The 25,611-nt window shown below is 34.0% G+C and overlaps 2 protein-coding genes across 2 annotated transcripts in view; one reads left to right on the top strand and one right to left on the bottom strand.

Annotated features, from left to right (window-relative positions):
- LOC141331683 (aryl hydrocarbon receptor nuclear translocator 2-like) overlaps positions 1–25,611 on the top strand; it is a 366,477-nt gene that overhangs the window by 42,775 nt on the left and 298,091 nt on the right. The gene's annotated exons all lie outside the window — the stretch shown is intronic.
- Positions 1–25,611, bottom strand: part of LOC141332467 (cell migration-inducing and hyaluronan-binding protein-like) — a 48,223-nt gene that overhangs the window by 17,452 nt on the left and 5,160 nt on the right. Inside the window, exon 4 of the mRNA XM_073837602.1 lies at positions 21,876–22,067. Coding sequence (XP_073693703.1) covers positions 21,876–22,067 — 192 coding nt within the window. The remainder of the gene's footprint in view (positions 1–21,875; positions 22,068–25,611) is intronic.

The raw sequence follows: 25,611 nt of genomic DNA on the forward strand, positions 1-25,611 counted from the left end.
ATAGAATGAAAGAACAATACAATCATGAAAGAGATAGAAAGTAGATTGAACGATGGAATGACAGAACGAAAGACAGAACAATAGAAAGAATGACAGAATGAAAGAACAATAGATGATAGATAGATAGAATGACAGAACGATAGAATGATGGAAAGATAGAATGACAGATCAAAATAGAATGACAGAACGACAAACGATAGAACGATGGAACGACAGAACGATACATAGAATGATAGAACAACAGATAGATATAATGACAGAACGATATAGATGGAACGATAGATAGATAGAACGACAGATAGAACGACAGATAGAACGATAGATAGATTGACAGATAGAACGATAGAACGATAGATAGATAGAACAATGGAACAAGAATGATAGATACATGGAAAGATGACATGACAGATAGAATGATAGGTACAGTAGAACACAGAACAATACAATGATGGAATGAAAAACACAGATAGAAAAATAGAATGATGGAACGACAGAGTGATAGTACGACAGACCTATAGATAGACGGAACGATAGACTGACAGATAGAATGATAGATATAACAATGGATAGAACATCAGATTGATAGAATGACAGAACGATAGATAGATGGAACGATAGAATGACAGATAGAATAATACAATGATAGAATGATAGACGGTACGATAGAACGATAGAACAATAGGTAGAATGACAGAACGATGCAATGATGGAATGAAAAAGACAGAGAAAAATAGATAGAACAATGGAACGACAGAATGATAGATAGAACGATGGAATGATATAACAACAGAACAACGGAACAATAGATAGATGGAACAATAGAATGATAGATAGAATGATGGCATGTTGGAACATCATAAATAGAATGACAGAACGATAGATAGATGGAACGATAGAACAACAGATAGAACGACAGTACGATAGAATGATAGAACGACAGAGTGATAGTACGACAGACCTATAGATAGACAGAACGATAGACTGACAGATAGAATGATAGATATAACAATGGATAGAACATCAGATATAGAATGACAGAACGATAGATAGATGGAACGATAGAATGACAGATAGAATAATACAATGATAGAATGATAGAAGGTACGATAGAACGATAGAACAATGCATAGAATGACAGAACGATGCAATGATGGAATGGAAAAGACAGACAGAAAAATAGATAGAACAATGGAATGACAGAATGATAGATAGAACGATCGAATGATAGAACAACAGACAGAACGACAGAACAATAGATAGATGGAACAATAGAATGATAGATATAATGATGGCATGATAGAACATCATAAATAGAACGACAGAACGATAGATAGATGGAACGATAGAACAACAGATAGAACGACAGTACGATAGAATGATAGAACGACAGAACTATAGATGGATGGAGCGATAGAAGGACAAACAAAATGATAGAACGATAGAATGATCGAACAACAGATAGACAGAACGACAGAATGATAGATGGAATGGTAGACGGACAGATAGAACGATAGATAGAACAACCGAACGATACAATGATAGATAGTACGATAGATAGAATGATGGAACAATAGAACGAAAGATACGACAGAACTATAGAATGAAAGAACGATAGATAGAACTATGGAACAATAGAAAGACAGAATGATAGAACAACAGATAGAACGATAGATGGAATGATAGAATGAGATAGAATGATCGAACGACAGAACGATACAATGATAAAACGACAGCGATACAATGATAGAACGATTGAACGGCAACGATACAGTGATAGAACGATAGATAGATAGAACGAACGATAGATAGAATGATAAAGTTGAGAACAGCCCTAGATATATCTCTCAATCAATCACTGTCTGGTCTTTGTCTTCTGCCTCCTTCAGAAAAGTCAGTCTCACACATAATATAAGAAGTTCTCAGAGTTTCTGGACACCACAAGTTCTGCAGCAGGACTGAGATCCGGCAGCAGGCATACGGAGAAAAAGACATTACGAGAAACAATACATACAGAAGTATATGAGAAAAGCAGAGAAAGAAAAATAGGCCAAATGAGGGGAGCACAAGCCAGACAATTCTTGAGTTATCATATATTTTTGTGGGAATTTCATGGCTCAAATTGGAGAAGGCGTAGAGGGACAAAGAGAAAGAGAGAGATGTCATTCCACCCTCAGACATTCTCCCTGCCTGACCCAGATACTGGGCTGAAGAGGCTCCAGGACTCAGAGCTCATCTGATAATCACAAACAGGGATGCCCGGCTCGCTCATTTCCCACATTGTCTTCCTCCGACGGGTCCCGAGAGAATAGGCCATGTTGACAAATTGCTCCTCCTAATGGATGAGATCCTCTCAATGCTCGTTTATTCATTTTTGAAACGACTACAGTCGCTATACAGCTGTACCTTGAGTCTGTCTAACAATCAAGGGAGACTTACAGATGTGTCTGGAACAGGGGCTAGACACGGAGAAAGAGACCCAGAGGAAAGAGAAATCACAAACGAGTGCTCTTTAATATCTCAAATGCTTCTCCTTGGCATACAGAGATCTTTGCCAAAGTCTTGTGCTCCTGAGATTTCTCAAAAAGACTTCAGTCGTCTCATTCATTTTAGAAGAGATTGCAACTGTAGCCAAGTTTCTATCCACTTTTTGTCTGTTCTGTTATCGACAAAATGAAAAGGTGTGAAAATAAAGTAAAATGTTAAAATTCTGCAGTTTTCTGTTGACTAATTTCACAAATGCTTTAATATCATTAAATTAGTAGATATTAGGAAATATCAGAGGATGACTATGGAAGCCCGTTTCCGCCACTGAATAAAAAAAAAAAAAAAGGTTATTGCGACTTTTTATCTTATTACTTGTTCACTTAAATTGAGAACTTGAGTTTTCTGAGCTGTCATAGAAACTCTTTTGGGTTTCTAAAACAAAGATGGATTTTGTATCCCTGATTGTTTTAATTTAAAAACAAACAGCAGTCTGCAGCTGTCTAATTGTTGTGTGCCATTATACTGGCTGCATGCTGATAAGATAAATGCCGATCTATATCACTCCCACACCTCAGTGTATCCGCTTGCTTAAAATCACCATCAAACGAGCTGATGCCCAGCTGGCACCAAACATGCATATGAGAAAAGGGTGAAAGTTCAGAACAAACAGGGGTCAACAGATTGAAACTGCTTCGCGGTCAGCAGTGGGGCAATTCAAACAGATGGGTCTCTTTCCATCAACACACACACACACACACACACACACACACACACACACACACACACACACACACACACACACACACACACACACACACACACACGTTGGGTTTACATGTTTTATGGGGACATTCCATAGGCGTAATGGTTTTTATACTGTACAAACCGTACTTTCTATCGCCCTACACCTACCCTACACCTAAACCTAGCCCTCACAGGAGATTGTGCACACTTTTACTTCATCAAAAAAACGCATTGTGCATGATTTATAAGCCTGTTTCCTCATGGGGACCTGAGAAATGTCCCCACAAGGTCAAAATCTACTGGTATTCCTATCCTTGTGGGGACATTTGGTCCCCACAACGTGATGAATACCAGGTACACACACACACACACACACACACACACACACACACAGTTACCTGCAAAGCTCGACATCTATGTAGTCAGTTTGAGTCATTGCCTAGCAGTTAGTGCATTTGTTCTGACACACTGAGCTTTGGTGCTCATGCAAGCAATAGGGATTTGAATCTGGTTTAGTGTGAACAGTTCAACCGAATCAAGAATCATTTAAAAAGAATGATTCATTGACGATTCATCACTTGCATTCAGATGCCGAAGAGCGTGTAAACAGCTGAGGTGTTTTGCAAACTAGATGGAAAAGGGAAATAAATGAATAAGCACAGACATCCACAGTGCTCGTACACACACACACACACACACACACACACACACACACACACACACACACACACACACACGTTGGGTTTACATGTTTTATGGGGACATTCCACAGGCGTAATGGTTTTTATACTGTACAAACCGTATTTTCTATCGCCCTACACCTACCCTACACCTAAACCTAGCCCTCACAGGAGATTGTGCATACTTTTACTTCCTCAAGAAAACTCATTGTGCATGATTTATAAGCCTGTTTCCTCATGGGGACCTGAGAAATGTCCCCACAAGGTCAAAATCTACTGGTATTACTATCCTTGTGGGGACATTTGGTCCCCACAACGTGATGAATACCAGGTACACACACACACACACACACACACACACACACACACACACACACACACACACACACACACACACATCCTGTCACTCTACATCCACACCCACACAATCAAAACACTTACACACTCCACCAAAAAACATCAACACCTACTGTAATTCATAGTCAAACAAAAATACTCGCCACCCATCAACACCCAGCTAAATTACACATGCTCACAGCTCGATGCTCCATCAACACATGATTCCCTTTGCTTATGAACAAAATTGAATGATACAATCAGGGTGGGGTGATGGGTGGGTTCAGGGCGAGTCTGACCCTCTTAATTAAAAGAATATTCGTAGTTAAGTTTAGCTCTATCACCAGTATCTGTGACATTTGTGGAAACCATGTGAGCTGTAAAGTTGCTTAAATTGACTTTTAACAGTGGGAGTACTTTTGAGAAGATTAATTGCATTAGTTGTGCATGATGAGTACTATGGGTAAAGTTTTGCTATGTATAAACAATAAAATAAAATAAAATAAAATAAAATAAAATAAAATAAATAAGAATATGTCCACTATGGCATAATTACCTGTGGGAATCTGCAGATTAAATGTCCCATCTGAATAAAATTTAATTAAATAAAATTAAATAAAAACATATATTATGTATTTTAATAAAATATGAGAACTTGCTTTAAACATAAGAATGCACAATGGTGTCTAATTATACAGAAGATTCATATTAAATATTTGATAAACTGACAATATTATTGTCATATATATAGTATGAATAGTTATACCTTTCAGTGCTGAATGATATGTATAATCAACAAAATAAAAATCTATACTTTATAATATTATAAAATAAACAGTAATAAATGATCTGAAAATAAAATAATCTAAAATAGTACCTAAAATAAAAACTAATATTTTATCATTTAATAAAATATAAAACCTTTAGAACTTCCATATAAAAAATAAAATAAAATAAAAATAATAGGCTTATATTTAAGACAACGTCCACAATGACATAATTATCCATAATTTCCCATCTAAATAAAATAAACTATATTTTGTATTGTAATAAAATATGAAACCTTTAGAACTTGCTTCAAACAATAAGAATGCACAATGGTGTCAAATTGTGCAAAATATTCATGTTAATATTCTGATAAGAAAACAATAATATACTATAAAAACGATAAAAAATACAAATAAAAAGTTCTACCTTTCAGTGCTGAATTGTATGCATAATAAACAAAATAAATTAAAAATGTATATTTTATATTATAAATAAACAATAAATCAATCTAAAATAAATACAATTTAATAAAACATAAAACCTTTAGAACGTCCATATAAAAATAAAATGAAATAAAATGAAATAAAATAAAAATAATAGGCCATTAAAAGATGTCCAAAATGGCATAATTACCAGTGGGAATCTGCAGATTAACTTTCCCATCTGAATTAAAAAAAAAACAAAAAACAAAAAGTATATTTTGTATTGTAAAATAGCACCTAAAACAAAAACTCACGTGACCTCTGAACCACAAAACCAGTCGTAAGGGTCAATTTTTTTAAAATTGAGATTTATACATCATCTGAAAGTTAAATAAATAAGCTTTCCATTGATGTATAGGACAATATTTGGCCGAGATACAACTATTTGAAAATCTAGAATCTGAGAAAAAGAAAATCTAAATATTGAGAAAATTGCCTTTAAAGTTGTCCAAATGAAGTTCTTAGCAACACAGTATGAAATTGACTTAATATCCTAATGATTTTTAGCATAAAAGAAAAATCAATAATTTTGACCCACGCAATGAATTTTTGGCCCGTGCTACTTAAGACTGGTTTTGTGGTCCAGGCTCACATATTTTATAATGCAATAAAATATAAAACCTTTAGAACTTGCGTCAAGCATTAAGAATACACAACAACGTTTGATGTCAGATCCTGCTAAGCCAACAATAAAGTACTCTAATAAGTATACAAAACGCATAAGCTATATCTTTCAGCGTTGAATGAGGTGTATAATCAGCATTTCTCTTGTTATGTCTGCCTTCTTTTCCCACTAAACCTATTGCAATGCATTCAGGGATTGTTTTCAACAAATTTGGTCTATAGAAGGCATTTCAGAAGACAGAATAATCACTCCGTCTACCTTTCTGAACAGCCTTTTGTGTTGTAAGTGCGCCTGCGACGCCTCAAAACGCTTCCACTGTGTGATTCGCACACTTGATACAATCGGGCTCGTTCTCAGCGCCGAGCGATACGCGCTCAGACAAACAAACACGCGCATTCGCTCAGCATGAGACAGGCATCTCCATAGACAACTGAAGAGGATTAAATGAGTTTCCTCAGGGCTGGAAAACTGTCTAATGGCTTTCATAGCAGTCTTAAAGCGAGAGCGCGTCCTACACTTCCGCATCAGAGACAGAAAACACGGAGAGACAAGCGTTCGCCATCAATCTCCTGTGAGAGCATCATTAGCGCCGTATCAGCAACACGCATCTTTGAATTCGTCGTGATGAATACACCAGGCGCTTTGTTTTTATGACATCTTCCCTTGTTTGCCGTCGCCCACGTGTGACGCAAACCTACTCTAATCGCGCAGGCAGTCGAGACAAATTACGACCCCGGCGGATAATAAATGCGTGACCTCTGCTCCGCCAGAGGTCGTGGTGCGCGAACACGTGCGCATGCACACGTCCAGGCCTTGATTCTCAAGCAGATATGCATTCAGCGCCATTAAGGTCTTAATTATGGGCTCTATTGAAAAATTACCCAGTAAACACACATTCACTGTCACACATAGACTGAACAGACAGGGGTTGCTGGCAGAAAGACCTACGTGAGCAGACTTTCAATGCGGTTGGAGTTGTGTCCATCTTTAATTAGTGTGTGTGTGAGTCACAGTGACGTGCACACAAGCTGAGCAGACCTTGACCTGTACTCTTCCGCAACATCAGACATATATATTTAAATATAGAATAACACATCATTATCTTTAATTCAGTTATAGAACAAACTGCATCCGAGGTGAGATGTTAATTCTCATTAGTCCGACACACACACACACACACACACACACACATACACACACACAAACACAAATGTAGTGATTAGCAAAACACATCGGCGTTATACACACTGCTATTATTCATAGTTATAATTAGTGATCTGAACAAACCACTAACACTGAGTAATTAACTTCGGTGTGTAACTCGTTCTGCACCGTTTGTGATACTTCAAATGGAGTGGTACTTTTTTGAACAATTAGACTTGATTTTCAACTGCTGGATGATAAAATATGCCAAAAAAAAAAAAAAAAAAACGATCTCACACTGAAGTAAGAATAGTTTACATTTTTAAACTCAGTCTTAAGGACTGACTGTCATTTTGCAAGTGATTATTTTATATCTGTTTGTTCAGTTTCTGGTATATCTATATTAGTTAAGTTTCTCGAGCTAAGTAACTTAATGACGGTAAAATGTACACTACCATTTAAAATCTGGGGTTAGAAAGTAAGAAATTAACCCCTGGTTTCACAGACAAGGCTTAAACCTAATCCCAGACCAAAATGTAAGTTTGAGCTGTTTTAATTGAAAGAAACTTGCAACGACTGATCTTAACATATATCAGTGCCTTTGTCTTGTTTCAAGATTTTTTTTTCTTAGCATGTTTATGAAAATTACTATGGCCTAATCCTGGCTTAGTCGAAGCCCTGTCTGTGAAACCAGGCCTAAATCTTTTTTTATTCAGCAAGAATGCATTCAGTTATCAAATATAATAGTTAAAACTTTTCCTATTTCAAATAACTGCTGTTCCTTTGAACGTTTTTGTTCATAAAACTAAAAGTTATTTAAAATTTGGGGTTAGAAAGCAAAAAATTTAATATTTTATTCAGCAAGAATGCATAAAGTTATCAAATATACAACTTTAATGTTATGAAAGATTCCGATTTCAAGTAATCGCTGTTCCTTTGAACGTTTTTGTTCATAAAACTAAAAGTTATTTAAAATTTGGGGTTAGAAAGCAAAAAATTAAATATTTTATTCAGCAAGAATGCATAAAGTTATCAAATATACAACTTTAATGTTATGAAAGATTCCGATTTCAAATAATTGCTGTTCCTTTGAACGTTTTTGTTCATAAAACTAAAAGTTATTTAAAATTTGGGATTAGAAAGCAAGAAATTAAATCTTTTATTCAGTAAGGATGCATTAAGTTATCAAATATAATAGTTAAAACTTTTTTAATGTTATAAAAGATTCCTATTTCAAATAATCGCTGTTCCTTTGAATGTATTTGTTCATAAAACTAAAAGTAATTTCAAATTTGGGATTAGAAAGCAAGAAATGAAATCTTTTATTCAGCACGGATGCATTAAGTTATCAAATATAATAGTTAAAACTTTTTAATGTTATAAAAGATTCTTTTGAACTTTTCTGTTTATAAAATAATCCTAAAAAATAACTGCGGCACTGCTTTAAACTAAAAGTTATTTATAATATAAATAAAAATCAATAATGTATCAAAAATAATATAATATAAAATAGAAACTAAAATGACAAAAACATATATTTTGTATTGTAGTAAAATATGAAACCTTTAGAACTTGCTTCAAACATTAAGAATGCACAATGGTGTCCAATTGTAAAGAAGATTGATATTAAAATTCTGATAATTCAACAATAAAATACTATAAAATGTATAAAAAATACATAAGCCATACATTTTCAGTGTTGAATGATGTGTATAATAAAAATAAATAAATAAATAAATAAAGAATAATACATAACATTATAAATAAACAACAATAAATAATCCGAAAATCTGAAAACTAAATTATGTATTATTTCATATCTGTTTGTTCAATATGTGGCATATCTATATTAAGTTACTAGACTTAAATAACAGGTTTGTGAAACAATCCTGAAAAAGAAATGGGTCATGGTTTCCATGAACATACTGTTTGAAGCAACACGGCAACACGTTTTTGACACTGAAAATAAAAAGAAATGTTATTTGAGCTGCAAATCAGCATATTATGATTGCTGAAGGATCATGTGACACTGAAGACTGTTGTAATGATGCTGAAAATTCAGCTTTGCATCACAGAAATAAATTACATTCTAAAATATATTCAAATAGAAAACAGCTATTTTAAATTGTAATAATATTTCACAATATTACTGTTTATACTGTATTTTTAATCAAACAAATGCAGCCTCGATGAGCATAAGAGACTTCTACTAACCCATTTACAAAGTGCATTTTGCTGATTAATCCTACTATGCAAAAATCTAAACTAATAGTTTAGATAACAGATTTGAGTTAGAAATGCCTAAACAACAAAGAAACTGCATATTACATGCTATAAATGTATATTTTCTTCAGTTTTATATTTTTACTACTTCCTTCAGCTCCAGTTGCACTAGAAATGTCAAAGTTGAAGGTTTGATTACCAAAGAATGCATGCACTGACAAAACGCAGAGCTTAAACGCACTGTACTCTAAGTCACTTTAGATAAAAGCATCATCCAAATGCAATCATGTATACATCTATTCAATATGTCTTTTCATTTGACAGATGTTTACCTAAATATGACAATTAAAATAGAAGATGCTTTCCAGATGATGCAAGTCTCTATGCATTATAGACAAATGTCATTTGGATGCATGGCACAGCTGTAAACCTTACTGACATAAATATACATCACGCAATCATGCATGTCGCATTATGACTTGGCAATGAAACAACCGATGTCAGCATTTCCAAACTGCTAACTGTCATGGTTTAGACAATGTGATGAATACAAAAGTTCAAGCAAATCAGCGACGTTTACCTGCACAAACCCCCCAGAGCAACTTTTGCAATGACAGGAATAGATGTTATTGGGGTTTAATAAACACCAGCTTTGTCTGGTGGCATGACTCACTCCGCTGAAGAAGCGAGGAACTGACTTGCCTCTTAAAATAGATCCGTCCTGTCTGCCGAACGGAGAGCTGTCACCAAAAATTATGAGGAGGCTTGAAGATGAGGAATCAGCAACGGAACAGCTGGAAATGCTTTTAATGATGTTGAAACTGTTGTTTTGGAGTGAGAGACAGAAAGTGAGAGATGAAAGATAGATGAGAGGCTAAGAGAGAGATAAAAAAACAACAACAGATTCTAAGTAACTAACACAGAATTTTTTTTTCCGCCATTCACAAGCAAACCTGCTCCTATTAGGTGGCGTGTTCACACACACACATAAATATAAAGGTGCTTTAAAAGGTTTAGAAGAACACAAAGAACCATTCAGTTAAAGGTTCTTTAAAGAACCGTCTCTTTCTTACCTTTTTATAATCTGAAGAACCTTTGTTTGCCACAAGGAACCTTTTGTGAAACAGAAAGGTTCTTCAGATGTTAAAGGTTCGTTATGGAACCATTTAGACAAAATAGGTTCTTCTATGGCATTGTGAAGCACCTTTATTTTTAAATGTGTGTGATGGAGAGTTTTTCAGATTCAGTCATTAATTTGTAAACAATCAAACTGGCTCTGCATGTCCAGTCGGTACAGATTTGTTTTTTTGGCAGCATTGCGCTGGTTGCTATTGTAATGTAGGCGCCAAGTGACACCAAGTGAGGTTGTTGTACAACAACTGAGATCACCAAACTGGCAGTACAGACAGAGACCTGTCACACAATATATGATGACAAACAGAAACTAGACTTTTCCTGAAGAAAACATGCTTTTCTATGCAAAAAAAAGTGTCTTTGGAGGTTGCCAGGAATGTAACAAAATAACAAAACAGAGATAGAAATGAAATGAATATTGCCATTTAAAAGTAAAATTTTACTTTTAATTCACTCTGCAATCAATCAATCAATCTATCTATCTATAAATGATCTATTAATGATTTCTTCCATTTTTAGTTTTATTTTAAAATATATTCCAATAGAAAAGTTATTTGAAATTGTAATATTATTTCACAAAATTACTATTTTTAATATTTTACTACTGTTTTTAATCAAATATATGCAACCTAGAGGGGCATTTGAGATTTCTACTGACCCCAAACATTTAAACAGTAGTACATTTTTACAGACTGATCCTAATATGCAAAAAAAAATCACATACACATTTGTTAAAGTCGACACTTCTTGACTGGCAAGACGGCTGCGAGCGGAAACCCATACAATGAAAGTGAGTTGTTCAAAACCTTTCTTTTTAGTAAACTCTGTGTACACAAACAATGTTCTCAATGCTCGAGTTCATGTGTAGAGACCCAGGCGATACTTCGAGCAAAGTTTCATGGTGTGACGAGCCTTCTTAGTGTTGCAAAAAAATCGATTTTGATGCGCTCAAAGTTATGCCCCTAGTACTCCCATTCACCGGCCACTGACCACAAAACGAAATCACGGTCAATCTCAAAAACGGCTTGTTTGTCGTAATTACGCTTTTAGATATAAGTTTGTCTCATTTACAGTAAAAAAAAAGCCCAGGTTGCATTTTGGCAATAGTTATCCTTTAAGTATTTAGTTCTTTTTATATCCAAAAGATGTGGAAAGAAAGACATAAAGCACTGGTCTTTGTTTCCAGACACTGAGCTTTAGTGTAAAGGAAGGCTCGATTCATTATTCAGAACATTAAAAACATACATTTAACAAGCCACACACAGTCTACTCCAACAGAAAGAAAACATGACGGAGCTGACATTACAAATAAATAGACCATGTCTGAAAAGAGGAAGCGTTTTGCTATTACTTGACAGGAGCAATTACACTGAAGTCCCACAACTTAATGCATGGAAAGAGGAAAATGCTCTTTGGAAAATCCTCAATGAGAAAGCGGAATATTAAAGCCAAACTGCTTATTAAATATGAGCAATACTTGGCAAAGACATGCAAAGTAACCAAGCTGGCTAATTCCTCAAGTGGAATTATGGATGCATGTGGCGGATTTGGACTGACTGCGTTTGACACGACATGCTTTTCATACCATATAGGCTTACACTATATATTTTCTTTAATATAGTAGGCTATTTGAGGATTTTCAGAATGTTACACATGGAAATGTTGTTGTGAGAAATCACTCCTATGCTCTCTAAACAGCCAAAAAGAATCTAAGCACACACTGTGCATGTTATTTAATAAGAACATTGGCTGACATGTTTTGAAATGAACGCTTTGGAATGTTTTGGAAAATTCTAAAGCTATTAAGAGGTGTTCTAGTTGCTACAAATGCCACGAATTCATTCCATTCAAAATCTGTGGAACATTAAGTGGAATATTCCGTTCTTATATTCCAACAACAAAAACATTCCATTGCTCAACACAATTGTAGCATTTGCTTTAAAGATGTGTGGATTCAACAACATAATCTCTTTGATCTCTTGCGGTTGTATTACAGGAACATTCTAAATTAGAATCTATTTTGTAACCATGGCGATTTCAGTTAAAATCTCATTTAGAACATTAAAAGTCTCTGATCTTAAGACTGAACATGGAGTGCAAAGGCTCAACAATGCTATGCAACTAACATTTGTTTTGCAGGTGTCAAATTATCAACAAAAAAGCCTTTCCATTTCCATTTCCATTCCATTTTATGTGGTGCATTTTATATGTTGTGTTGTGTAATTTTAACTGGAAATGCTACTAATGTTATCGCATTGGACTTAAACTTACTTTTTCGTACATTCGGGGATATTTTTTTCCCCTCACTTTGGTGCACTTCTGGCTTTCCCAGTCAAAAATTACAAGCAAACAAAAAAATGTTTAGACATTTCTTGTTATTTTATGCCATTTGTGATCCTGGACCACAAAACCAGTTAAGAAATGTTCTGAAATAAAGCTATATAAATAAGCTTTCCATTGGTGGATGGTTTGTCAGAATAGGACAATATTAGGCTGAGAAACAGCTATTTGAAAATCTGGAATCTGAGGGTGCAAAAAATTGAAATATTGAGGAAATCGCCCCTTTAAAGTTGTCCAAAGTTCTTAGCAATGCATATTACTAATCAAAAATGAAGATTTGATATACTTACGGTGGGAAATCTACAAAATATCTTAATGGAACATGATTTTTACTTAATATCCTAATGATTTTTCCCACAAAAGAAAAATATATAATTTTGACTTATACAATATATTGTTGGATATTGCTACAAATATACCAGTGCTACTTAAGACTGGTTTTGGTCACATTTATGTTCTTTCAATTAGCACAAGTTTTGCATTTCTTTTTGGAACTTTTGGAAAAAAATAATGCCTTTTTCACTCAAATGAGGCGCATAAGCTCAGATCAATCATGCCTCTGAAGAAGCAGCCACAAAAAGAAATACAAAACCTGTGCTAATTGAAAGAAAACACGTTGACAAAAAGATTAGAAAAGGATTAGTTCACTTTCATAACAACTATGCACAAATAATGTCCATATCCATATCTATTATGAAGAGAGAAATCCTGAAATGTTTTCCTCAAAAAAAAAAAAAAAAAAAAAAAAAAACACCATTTCTTTACGACTGAGGAAAGAAAGACATGAACATCTTGGATGACAAGGGGGTGAGTACGTTATCTGTGCATTGTTGTTATGAAAGTGAACTAATCCTTTAAATCCTAGATTTACAGCATGTAGCATAATGAGAGATTAACACACAATTTTTTAAAAGGCCAGGCAATTTTGACTGGGAACACCAAATTAGGAAAAGGATTTCCAGCACGGCACAAGAATTAAAGCTGATTTTTTAAATTTATTTTAGAATTGAATGGAACACAGCAGTCAAAACGCCTAATGTCGCTAACAGCGTCATTAAGTGATTACAGACAATGTGGAAACTTCACGCACTTTGTACAGACATCTGTAATGACTTTCAGAGCAAAACGTCAGAAGTGAATCTTGATTGTATCTGGTTTAATTTTCCATCTGGCACGCATCAGTAAAAAAAAACACTGAAAAATGCGCATTGTTTGAGGTAGCGTTGAGGACTGAAGTGATGGGATCTGTCAGCAGTCCTCAGTCATTGCACAAATAATAAGGGCAAATTATTAAAAGAATGCGAAAGTACTTTGTGTCCTTTCTGCGTGCAGAACAGTTGCGTGTGTTTAGTATGAGCAGGTAATGGGAGACTGTTCGCACCACGACGCCTTCAGAGAGACAGCAATTATCTGAGAGATTTGAAAGTTGACTGTGGACGTGCTTGTTTTGCATGATTATTTAACTGAAATATGATGAATTCAAATCCTTCTGCTTGTGGTAATGTAATGCAGCAAAAAATGATTAATCATTTTTTTGTCTTGTTGTGCAGTAAAAATGTTTAAACTGAGAAGAAAACGAGCTCAGCTTAATTCCAGATGCAAGAACGTATTAGATAATAAGAATTAAATCTCAAATTTATCTTTAATTATGCTAATGTTTCTTACCTAATGGCCTTTTTTTACGTTTAAAGGAATAGTTTTAGTATAATCAAGATGTAGATGAGATTTTATCTTCATCAGAACAGATTTTTCATCAGAAACATATTTGTTTAGACCCATTTAACTGGTTTTTATTTGTAAGCAGTTCTTGATGTGTGCATATATCACACCTGATTCAGGCGAGGCAACTTTTTCAATGGAGAAAGCAATATTATGAAAAGAGGACTCTTTTCCTTTAAGAGTTTCGCTTTACAAGATGTTAACTGATGGACTGGAGTGCTGTGGATTACTTGTGGATTATTGTGATGTTTTTATCAGCTGTTTGGACTCTCATTCTGACGGCACCCATTCACCACAGAGGATCCTATTCACTGCAAGTGATGTAATGTTGAATTTCTCCTGTTCTGATGAAGAAAGAAACTCTTGTATGGCCTGAGGGTGAGTAAATGTTCAGCAAATTTTCATTACTTTAAAGTATAAACCTCATTAAAAATGTATAAATAAAAAAAAAAATAGCCAACACACACACACATATCACACATATATCACACACACATACATTTGTTCCAAAAACTAGATCAAAGACATCATCCTTGGATTATTCAGATAAACATAATTACATTTAATTCAAAATGCAATAAAAAATAATAGTCTCACTGTTTTCATTTCAGTGAGAACTGAGCCAAAGAGCCTAAAGAATGCAGCAAATGTGTGTACAAGACTGCAAATACACCCGCTTTATGTCAACATGCTTCATCTAAATCCCTTATGAAATCCATACCTGCCTTAATTCAACCCAACAGCTGTATCAGCAAACATAAATGTGTCCTTTATGTGCTTAATGCACTTATTCAGATTTAAGTAAGCCATTCTTTATCCACAGATATGCCATTTGCAAATCTCAAGCTGAAAGCAGTGAGTTGAAAGCGATTTGTAGAACGTCTTGTCCACTATTTTTGTCCACTATTGCTGGGCGGATTCAAATTTCTACAGACCTCACAATGAGCAGAGTGTACTACGGTTATCAAAACAGAGAATTTACTATGGTTCAAATGAACAAGCCCATGAATGTAATATGAAAGGCCTAGTCTTCACTCTTAAAAATAAAGGTGCTTTAAAAGGTTTTTCACAGTGATGCCATAGAAGAACAATTTTTGGTTCCACGAAGAACCATTCAGTCAAAGGTTCTTTAAAGAACCATCTCTTTCTCTCCTTTTTATAATCTGAAGAACCTTCTTTGCCACAAAGAAACTTTTGTAAAACAGAAAGGTTCTTTAGATGTTAAAGGTTCTCTATGAAAACATTTAGACAAAAAAGGTTCTTCTATGGCATTGTGAAGCACCTTTATTTTTAAGTAGATTAAAATAATTGTGATTTTAATTATGATAATTATTTTTAAACAACTACAAATTGACCTCTTTAAGAGATTCAGACATGCCTTTATGCCTTCAAATTACCTAAAAACACATGCTTCTAATGGACTTTCCTAAATTAATTGGTTTTATAATTCAAATCTATCACTTATGGCATTCTGCATAAAAATGACAGCAATAAAAGATCTACAATTAACGTTTTACAGTGTATTTGAGAAGCAGCAATTTCAACCATTGTTTCAAAGCAGAAAATAGCGCTTCAGTACCAGCTGTGAGCGAGTCAAAGGTGAGTGTGTCAGGGGAAAAACTCCCTAGATGCCAGGTTTGATGAGCAAGAAACCTTCGGAGGAACGAAGACTCTGCTTCAGAAACAAAAGCGTTTCTCCTCTCAGTAGAGCGTGAGTCCTGAGGTCATTGAGGGAAGGTTTTCTAGAACATATCCCTGTTTTCACCACAATAAACCAGCTGAAAGTCAATGTCAATATTGTGCTGAGAATTATTTAATCAAAACAGTGCCATCAGAAAGCATCTACCGATTTTTCAGCGCATCCAAATGGGATTTCTGGATATTTACTGCAGAATTCTTAGGAGTTAGGGCTGCACGATTAATCGATATGAAATCGAAATCGTAATATATTGCTTAGATTGATTATTAAATTGCAAAGATTGTGATTAAATAAATAAATGCACGTTTCAGAGTGCTTCCTGCAGTTTTCAGACAAAATAAAAGTTTAAAGATGATTTGAAATTAATACATTAAGACAGCCAAAATTGTAATTTTACAGTTTTTAAGTCAAATTTATTTATTTTCCCCCTAATTTTTAGAGTGAACATAACAATAGTAATGTTTATTTTTTATTTTTTTTATCTATCATTTATTCATTCATTCATTTACATATGCAGTTGAGGTCAAAAGTTTACACCCCCTTTCAGAATCTGCAAAATTCACATTTTTCATGTGAAATATCTTACTCAGGTCAGTACTAAATAAACAATAACATGCATTTTGTATGATCCCCCTTGTTTTGGTCAAATAATTAACATTTTGCAGTCTAAAAAGGGGGGTGTAAACTTCTGACCTCAACTGTTTAAAATCATAAAAATATAAATCAATCAGCAAATATAAATCAATAAATCAATCAACCAAATAACAGAACAAAAAACTAATAAGTCACATTTTAAATCACAATTGTTATTTTTATCTGAAACTGTGCAGCCCTACATTCAGTTGCATTTTGTATAAACATCCTTAATCCATGCATTATGCATTATGCATTAGGAACAGCGTCTTCCTGTATTATCCATTCCACATTCAATTTTTGTCAAACGCACAATAAACATCACTTTGTTTGCCTTTCTTAAGTCTACATATAAAAAGCAGGTCGTTTTTGACCTCACACAAAAAAGAGCAGCCCGTGGAACTTTGAAATGAAGTTATTAAGAGAAAAACACTAGAGAATGTGATAGAGATTGCTATCGTTTTGGCTCTTTCTTTGAGCACTGTGATGCTCATTGTAGCAAAATGGAAAAAATGGCACAAAGCCCAGAAACATCTAAGATCAGACCATCCTACCAAATTGAGCGAGTGAACAAGAGGAGCAATTGTTAAAGGAATGAACAAGACAGCAGATACAACCCTGACAGAAGCGCAGAACTTAATGGATGAAATAAGAGAAACTATCCCGACATCACCAATCGTCCCAATGCTTCAAAAAAGATTCTGGTAAAGAGCGGCTAGAGAGAAGTGACTTCTGGGAGAGGCTAACATTAAGTTGAACCTGAAGTTTGCTAAACGACATCTGACAAAACTAGCAATCTTTTGGAGCCTCATGGCACTAACTCTGAGCATTTTGTTCTGAAAGTAAAGTACTATATTTAGTGCAAAGCAAACCGCCCACGAAACATCATTCTGGACCAACCAGCATGATGGTCAGCAAACATAGAAATGCATTCAGGGCAAACTCATCCTCCAGAAGCACAATGACCTCGAGCACAGCAAAACTATGGCTCGGCTTCAAAACACACTGCATACTGGAGCTGAATCACTGCTGACTGCCTACAGTTACAAAATAACCTGTCATGCTCTAAAAAGTATTTTTTTATTTTTTGAAAGAAAGCAATGTTTTTATTCAGCAAGAATGCATTCAATTTAAAAGTGACAGTAAAGATATTGTTAAAAAATATACATTTCTGTTCTTTTTACCTTTCTATTTATTAAACGTATCACAGTTTCCACAAAAATATAAAGCAGCACAAATGATTTCTAAAGGATTATGTGACACTGAAGAGTAATGATGCTGAAAATTCAGCTTTGCATCAGAGGAATAAATTACATTTTAAAACATATTCAAATGGAAAACGTTATTTATACGTATTTTAATTTGTAAAAATATTTCACAACATTAATGTTTTTTCCTGTATTACTGATCAAATAAATACAGCCTTGGTGAGCATATAAGACTAAGAACACATTTATAAAATAGCCAATTTATAATTAAAGTAAATAAAAAATATTCATTCATCTATTTTTATGCATTTCAATAATTTAACCCACCATTATTTTTTAGTTTTATGTTTTTTGTATGTTTTTTTAATATTAAATATTAAAAAAAGAATATTCCATGTTAAGTTCAAGCAACAGCATTTGTGACCCTGGACCACAAAACCACTCATACGGGTCAAATTTACAGTTTTTACTGAATAAATAAGCTTTTCATTGATGTATGGTTTGTTAGGATAGAACAATATTTAGCTGAAATACAACTATTTGAAAATCTGGAATCTGAGGGTGAAAAAAAATCTAAAAAAAAAAAAAAAAATAGAGGAAATTTAGAAAGCATCTTCTGTTCTGATCTTTACTTAATTTCCTAATGATTTTTGGCATAAAAGAAAAATTTATAATTTTGACCCATACAACGTATTATTGGCTATTGCTACAAATATACCTGTGCTACTTAAGACTGTTTTGTGGCCCAGGGTCACATTTGATTAACACAAAAAATTATTATGATTCATAATTATAAAAGTGAAAATCGTTTCGTAGGTACTTACAATGGAAGTGAATGGGCCCAAAATTGAATTTCTTGTGTTATAGCAACAAAGTTGCAAAACTCGATATAACTTTAGACAGAAAATCTTAGTAAATAATATATTTTTTCGCACAAAATTCATGCATACTGTTTACTTTTAAAAGAAAACCTAAACCACAACCATTTTTACTTCATTTTCACTAAAGCAGCTGACCTTACTACATACGCCTTTGTATGTAGAGTATTGAAATGACTAATGCTAGGTGATTTACTAAGATTTATGCTGGTCAATTTAGTGCTATTTGCAGCATTATTTAACACCCAAAAAAGCATGTTTTAACCTATTTTGCATCTGTTGTGTTTTTTGCAGTGCTTTCCGAAATAGTTGTTTCCACAAACCATCCATTAAAAAAAACACCAAAAAGAAGGTACCTAATGGTGCTGCCTAAGTTGGAAGCACGTTCTTGAAGCATTAAAATGCTGACTATGTATGCGGCTCAAGAGATTTTGAAACAGAGCCTATTAAATAGCTTAACAAAAGGTTAGTATTCTGGCAGGGCCCAGCTAGACTTCACAGTTTTCAATCCAATTGAATTGGTGGTATGACTTGCTGAAATTGCAGTCCACTGATGCGCTACATCTAATTTGGAGAAAATTATTTTAGCATTAAAATCGGAAGGTGTAGCAGGAAAAAATTCAAAGGAATTCAGCGGAGGAAGTGCTTTCCGCAGGCTCCGAACGTCAACCACCATTGTTGAATACAATTCTTGAATATAATTAAACCAAAAGGAGATAAACACAGGTCTGCTTTAAACATCAGCATGAAAAGTCACATACAGCCTCAAAGTTCTCCAGAACAGTCATCCTGACTTTTCTGAGTGTGAAGTGCTTTCCTGAATCTGATGTAAGACATTCCAAACCCCGGGAGGACGAGGATGAAGGGATTTTTACAAGGCGTTTATTTGAAATTCGAACTCTTTTGTGCCTGTGAGGCAGCGTTTTTTCTAACTGCTGTAGCTCAACATTTTCTCTGATGCAAAATTTCTTCTAATGCCTCCAATCACCTAGTTTCTGTGAATTGCCATGATGAAATACTGTTGACAGCACTGAAGTGTCACAGACAAAGACAGCAATCAGCTAGCTGTTATTTCAGCCACACTTTATACTCCAGCATCTGTTTCTGTGTATTTATGCAAGTGCTGAGTAAGAATAATCAACAATGTGTATAATTATTTTGTGTAGGTACTTGTAATTATTTTAGTGCTGCTTGCTAAATGCAAAGTTTACTCATTAAAATCAGCAAATAATTTGTAACTGTCCATTAAATTATGAAAAAAAAAATTGCTCACTGCACAGATTTGGTTAATAAACATGTTTTTAAATGGGGTGTCTAAACTTTTGCACACAAATGTACATACACCTTGCAGAATGTGCAAAATGTTAATTTTTTTACTAAAATAAGAGGCATCATACAAAATGCATGTCATTTTTTATTTAGTAATGACCTGAATCAAAATATTTCACATTAAAGCTGTTTACATATAGAGAAAATAATAGTTGAATTTATAAAAATTACCCCGTTCAAAAGTGTGCATACAGTTGATTCTTAATACTGTGTTGTTACCTGAATGATCCACAGCTGTTTGTTTGTTTTTTAGTAGTGATTTGTTTAGTTGTTTATGAGTCCCTTGTTAGTCCTGAACAGAAAAATTCTTTGGGTTTTCAGCATTTTTATGTATTTGAACCCTTTCCAACAATGACTGTATGATTTTTGAGATCCATATTGTTACACTAAGGACATCTGAGGGACTCATATGCAACTATTACAGGAGGTTCAAACGCTCACTCATGCTTCAGCAGGAAAAATGATGCATTAATAACCAGGGGTGATAACTTTTGAACAGAATAATGATGTGTAAATATTTTTTGTTTTGCCTACTTATCATATTTTTTCATATTATTTAGTACTGCCCTTCAGAAGCTACAAAAGATATGTACATGTTTTCCAGGAGACAAAATAAGTTAAATTTACCCTGATCTTCAAATTCAAAAAGTTTTCACCCCCTTAATGCACTGTGTTTCCTTTTTTATCTTTTATGTGAAATGTCTTATTCAGGTCAGTACTAAAAAAAAAAATAACACCCATTTTGTATGATCCCTCTTATTTTAGTAAAATAATTAACATTTTGCACATTCTGCAAGGTGTATGTAAACTTTTGACTTCAACTGTATATGCACATAATAATTTGAAAATAGATTCATTTGAATGTTTTTTATTTAGTGGCAGGAAAAAACTGAATTGCGAAGTTTAAATCTCACAATTCTGATGCTTTCTCAGAATTCTGAGTTCTTGCAATTCTGTTTTTTAAAGGTAAAATTTATAGCTTATAATTCTGACTTTTCTTCTCAGAACTGTGATTTTATATTGCAATTCTGAGTTCACATCTTTAATTGGGAGGAAAAGCATCAGAATTGTCAAAAAAGTCATTTTTTAAACCTTTTTTATCCTATGGTGGATAAAAATGCTATTAAACCTTTCAGTACAAGTTTCTTTTTACACTCTCTTTGATTAACAGTTCTGTCTAATAACTTACTATCAAAACTGTTGAATAGAAACAGTAAATGAATGCAGAGAATGGGAGCTCAATAGACTCTTCCAACACATCGGCCAAACAGAAAAACGTATCTACCGATAATTCAAAAATCCCAAATATCAGCTGATATATTAGCCTTGGCAATATATCAGTTGAGCATTTAAAGTGGATGGCACATGGGATGCAGTAGACAGAGGACAGTGACCAAAAATGTATCATTGCTTTGCAACTTTAGTAAGGAGTTTCAGAGTTATAACTGACCTTCCACTTTGATCTGGTTCCTCGTGCAGGAAGGACAAGGCAAGATGTTGAACTCCTCCGCTTGGTGCATAGAGTAGTCTGTGCTGGCCACCACAATCCTATCGCCGAATGTCCAACCCTGAGGTTCGTCCGCGAGCTCCAGAATACTGCAGTTAGACAAGGTGTCTATGGAGATGGAGGCCTGTGGACGCACTGTTGAAGGACACAAGGCATATTCAGCAAGCACATATGGTCAATAACTGTCATGCCTTATAAAGATTTATATGCATTGTTAGTCTAATCTGATCTGAGATGCATTAAAGATGCATGAAACACATGTGTGTGCATGAGCTGCACTTAATCTTACATTGCATTTTATAGACGGCCAGTCAAAAGTTGACTGAAGCGTTTCTCCTGAGCCAAAATCTTATGATCTCTTTCTGTAATTAAATGATTGATAGATGATCCACTAAAACCAATTTTACTCATAAATCAAATCCAGATAGACGCTTTTAACAAAGAGTAATGTCACTGATGCCGTATTTTACATGCCGACGTTAATGAGAACATTATTCTTACATTTATGAATTTGGCAGGTGCTTTTATCCAAAGCATCTTACAGTACATTCAAGCAATGCATTTCATATGTGCTTCTTTGGAATCAAACTCAGGATGATTAGAGTTGTTAGGACATCTTTTATTTATTTTTATACCTTAAGAATTAAATCTGAACTAATGCATTTTGAAAGTTTTTTTTTTTTTCATGCATTCCTTGTTATGCATGAGAAAATACATTAAATAAGTTCATACAATGGCCACAATCTGTCAAAATGTGACAGGGACTTTTCAAAATGTCTTTCAAAGCAAAGACAACCAGATGAAGAACTTTCTCGTAATCAGTCGGAGAAACTTTCAAGCTACGTGGCGGCATGTTAGCAATTATACGAATGGCATATTATCAACTAGCCTGGGCTGAATTTACAGACAGACAGTGGTTTGGATTAACACAAACCAATTCCAACCAATAAACAAGATGTTTTGATCCATTTTGGGAAATTGAAACCCTGAAACATGTGACTGAAGAATCCAATACTTGGGGCATTTCTGTGACTCCCGAGTTCTCCTAAAATCAATGACAGGAAGAGCGCAAAATGTGTCACTTTACGGGATTTGGACCTGCAATCTGTGAGAGCAGTTTAACTTGATTGACAATAAAATGTCAGTTTTGGTGCACTCATGCACTCCAGATTATGTTTAGGGGAATAAAATCAATGTGGAAAAATTATAAAGTAGAGCGGGAAGTATATTTCTGAAGCTTTCCCATCCATTTTTGTCTAAATATAGGCTGCAAAGTGCACTCTTTACTCGACAAGTGTAAGAGCCCAAGTTGGTCGTAAACAGCTGACATTTAGCAGAAATTGTTTGAGAGGCTTGACACGAGCTGTTGAGGTGGAAGTCATCACAGATCGCTTATGAAGGACGTGTTTACAAAACTCTTGCTACTTTTGACAGAAATTACTTCTGCAATGTAACATCAAATGCCATGTGCAAACCATATCATTCACGTAAACTGACATGTTTATGAGAAAGGCAGGACATTTAATGAGAAAAAAATGTGGGATGGGACTTTTATCCACACTGCAAAAAATGCTTTTCTTACTTATCTTTTTTGTATTGTTTCCAGCCAAAATATCTAAAGAAAAGAAGGATTTTCAAAATTAGGAAGTCAAAATTAAGTGAGTTTTTCCTTGGAACAAGCTAAATAATCTGCCAATGGGGTAAGCAAAAATGTCTTATTTCAAACACTTATATACCCCATTGGTGGATTATTTAGCTTCTTTCAAGCAAAAACGCATTTAATTTTGACTTATGTTTTCTGAAAACAAGACAATAATTTTTACTCGTCTAGAAAATCTTGATTTAATCATTTTTAGATATTTTGGCTGGAAATAAAACAAAACATCCAAGTAAGAAAAGCATTTTTTGCAGTGCATCACGAATTGCTTGGACTGTGAAAAATGAATTTAGTTCGGAAGGTAAGATATGAATCATTTTAGAAAATCTCATTCCCAAAAAATACAATAAAATAAAGTCCCAAACCGAAGGCACAGAAATAATGCATCTTATCTATAAATACAAAAGATTTCCACTGACGTCACATTGCGGTTTGCGGTTTTGCAGCTGCAGTGGTGTGACTGTTGCTAATGAGTGATGAAATTTTCAAGTAACTGTCAAGTGTAGAGGTAGATAATGTTTTATTTTATTAATTTATTCACTTTATTTTCTGATTTGATTAACTTAATTTAATCTGTATGAGGCTTCTGTCATCCATCCTACACACATTTTTTGGCTTCGTGATAAGGCGGTTTATGCAGGCAGTGAAGTTTCGCACAGGGAGCTGCTTGGGAAAAGATAAGCGCTAAGACAATTCATTTTTAATGACAAGGATGAAAGAAACAGAGTGGGCGCAATCCCACAAAACTGCCCAAAATATGGAGCATACATCCTCTCTATGCCGTCTCAGAGACCACTGCTGCCTTAGATGACTGTCTGTCAGCTCAAAAATAAATTATGAAGCACATATCATGACTGTTAAACAGAATAAAACAGATATAGTGATTAAATAACTGCAGCCTTTTTCATTTAGTTAATGTACTCATTTAATTTAGTTGTTGATGTACTTTAATTTGATGCACTAAATTACCTACAACTACACTATAAAAATAGATAAAAATAGGTACTGTTACTATGAAGGAAATTTTCATATTGATTTTAACAGGTGTTTTTGTATTTTTGAATTATGCACTCATTGGCACTTTGCGTTGTGTTGTGTTTTTAATGTTTTTTCTCTTCTGCTCACCAAGGCTGCATTTATTTGATCCAAAGTACAGCAAAACAGTAAAATTTTGAAAAATGTTTACTATTTAAAATAACAGTTTTCTATTTGAATATATTTTAAAATGTAATTTATTCCTGTGATCAAAGTTGAATTTTCAGAATACTTTAGTCTTCAGTGTCACATGATCCTTCAGAAATCATTCTAATATGCTGATTTGCTGTTCAAAAATTTAAAATTATTATTATTATTATTATTTTTAAATCTATTTAAAAAAATTATTATTATCAATATTTTAAAAACATTTGAGTATTTTTTTCAGGATTCTTTAATAAAATATATATATATATATATATATATTGGGAAAGAAAATAAATCAATTAATACTTTTATTTAGCAAAAATGCTTTAAACTGATTTGCTGTTCAAGAATTTTAAATTAAATTTTATTTTATTTTTTAAATTTGTAATTTTTTTTTTTAATTCTTCTTATCATACAGGGTTTCTGCAGATATGAACAAGTGAAATTTAAGACTTTTTAAGACCTTTTTAATACCACCTTATATGAAATTTAAGAACGAAACCTGTAATGGAAATAGTTTTAATCAGGCGGTTTGTTCGGTCGGGCAGGTAAAAAAAAAAAAACATTTTAAAAGTATTTCGAAGGCTGGCGGTCAGCTAGCTCGACCTATATTTCTTATTATTATTGATAACATTATATACAGAAAAAGGACGTTTGACCTGTATTCTGCTACTGCGATTCTGAAGACGCAGTAACTTCCACAGAGGGAGAAAAAAATCTAGTTGTTAGCAACTGGCCTTAGCCAAGCCCTATATTCAGTTTCTTCAAGCTAAGTATCGCTAAACTTGCACTTCCCCATAGCTAAAAAGTTAAATCCATTTTACTTCTGCGGTACAATCC

This window comes from Garra rufa, chromosome 3 (genome assembly GCF_049309525.1).
Source record: "Garra rufa chromosome 3, GarRuf1.0, whole genome shotgun sequence".
NCBI classification, from domain to species: domain Eukaryota; kingdom Metazoa; phylum Chordata; class Actinopteri; order Cypriniformes; family Cyprinidae; genus Garra; species Garra rufa.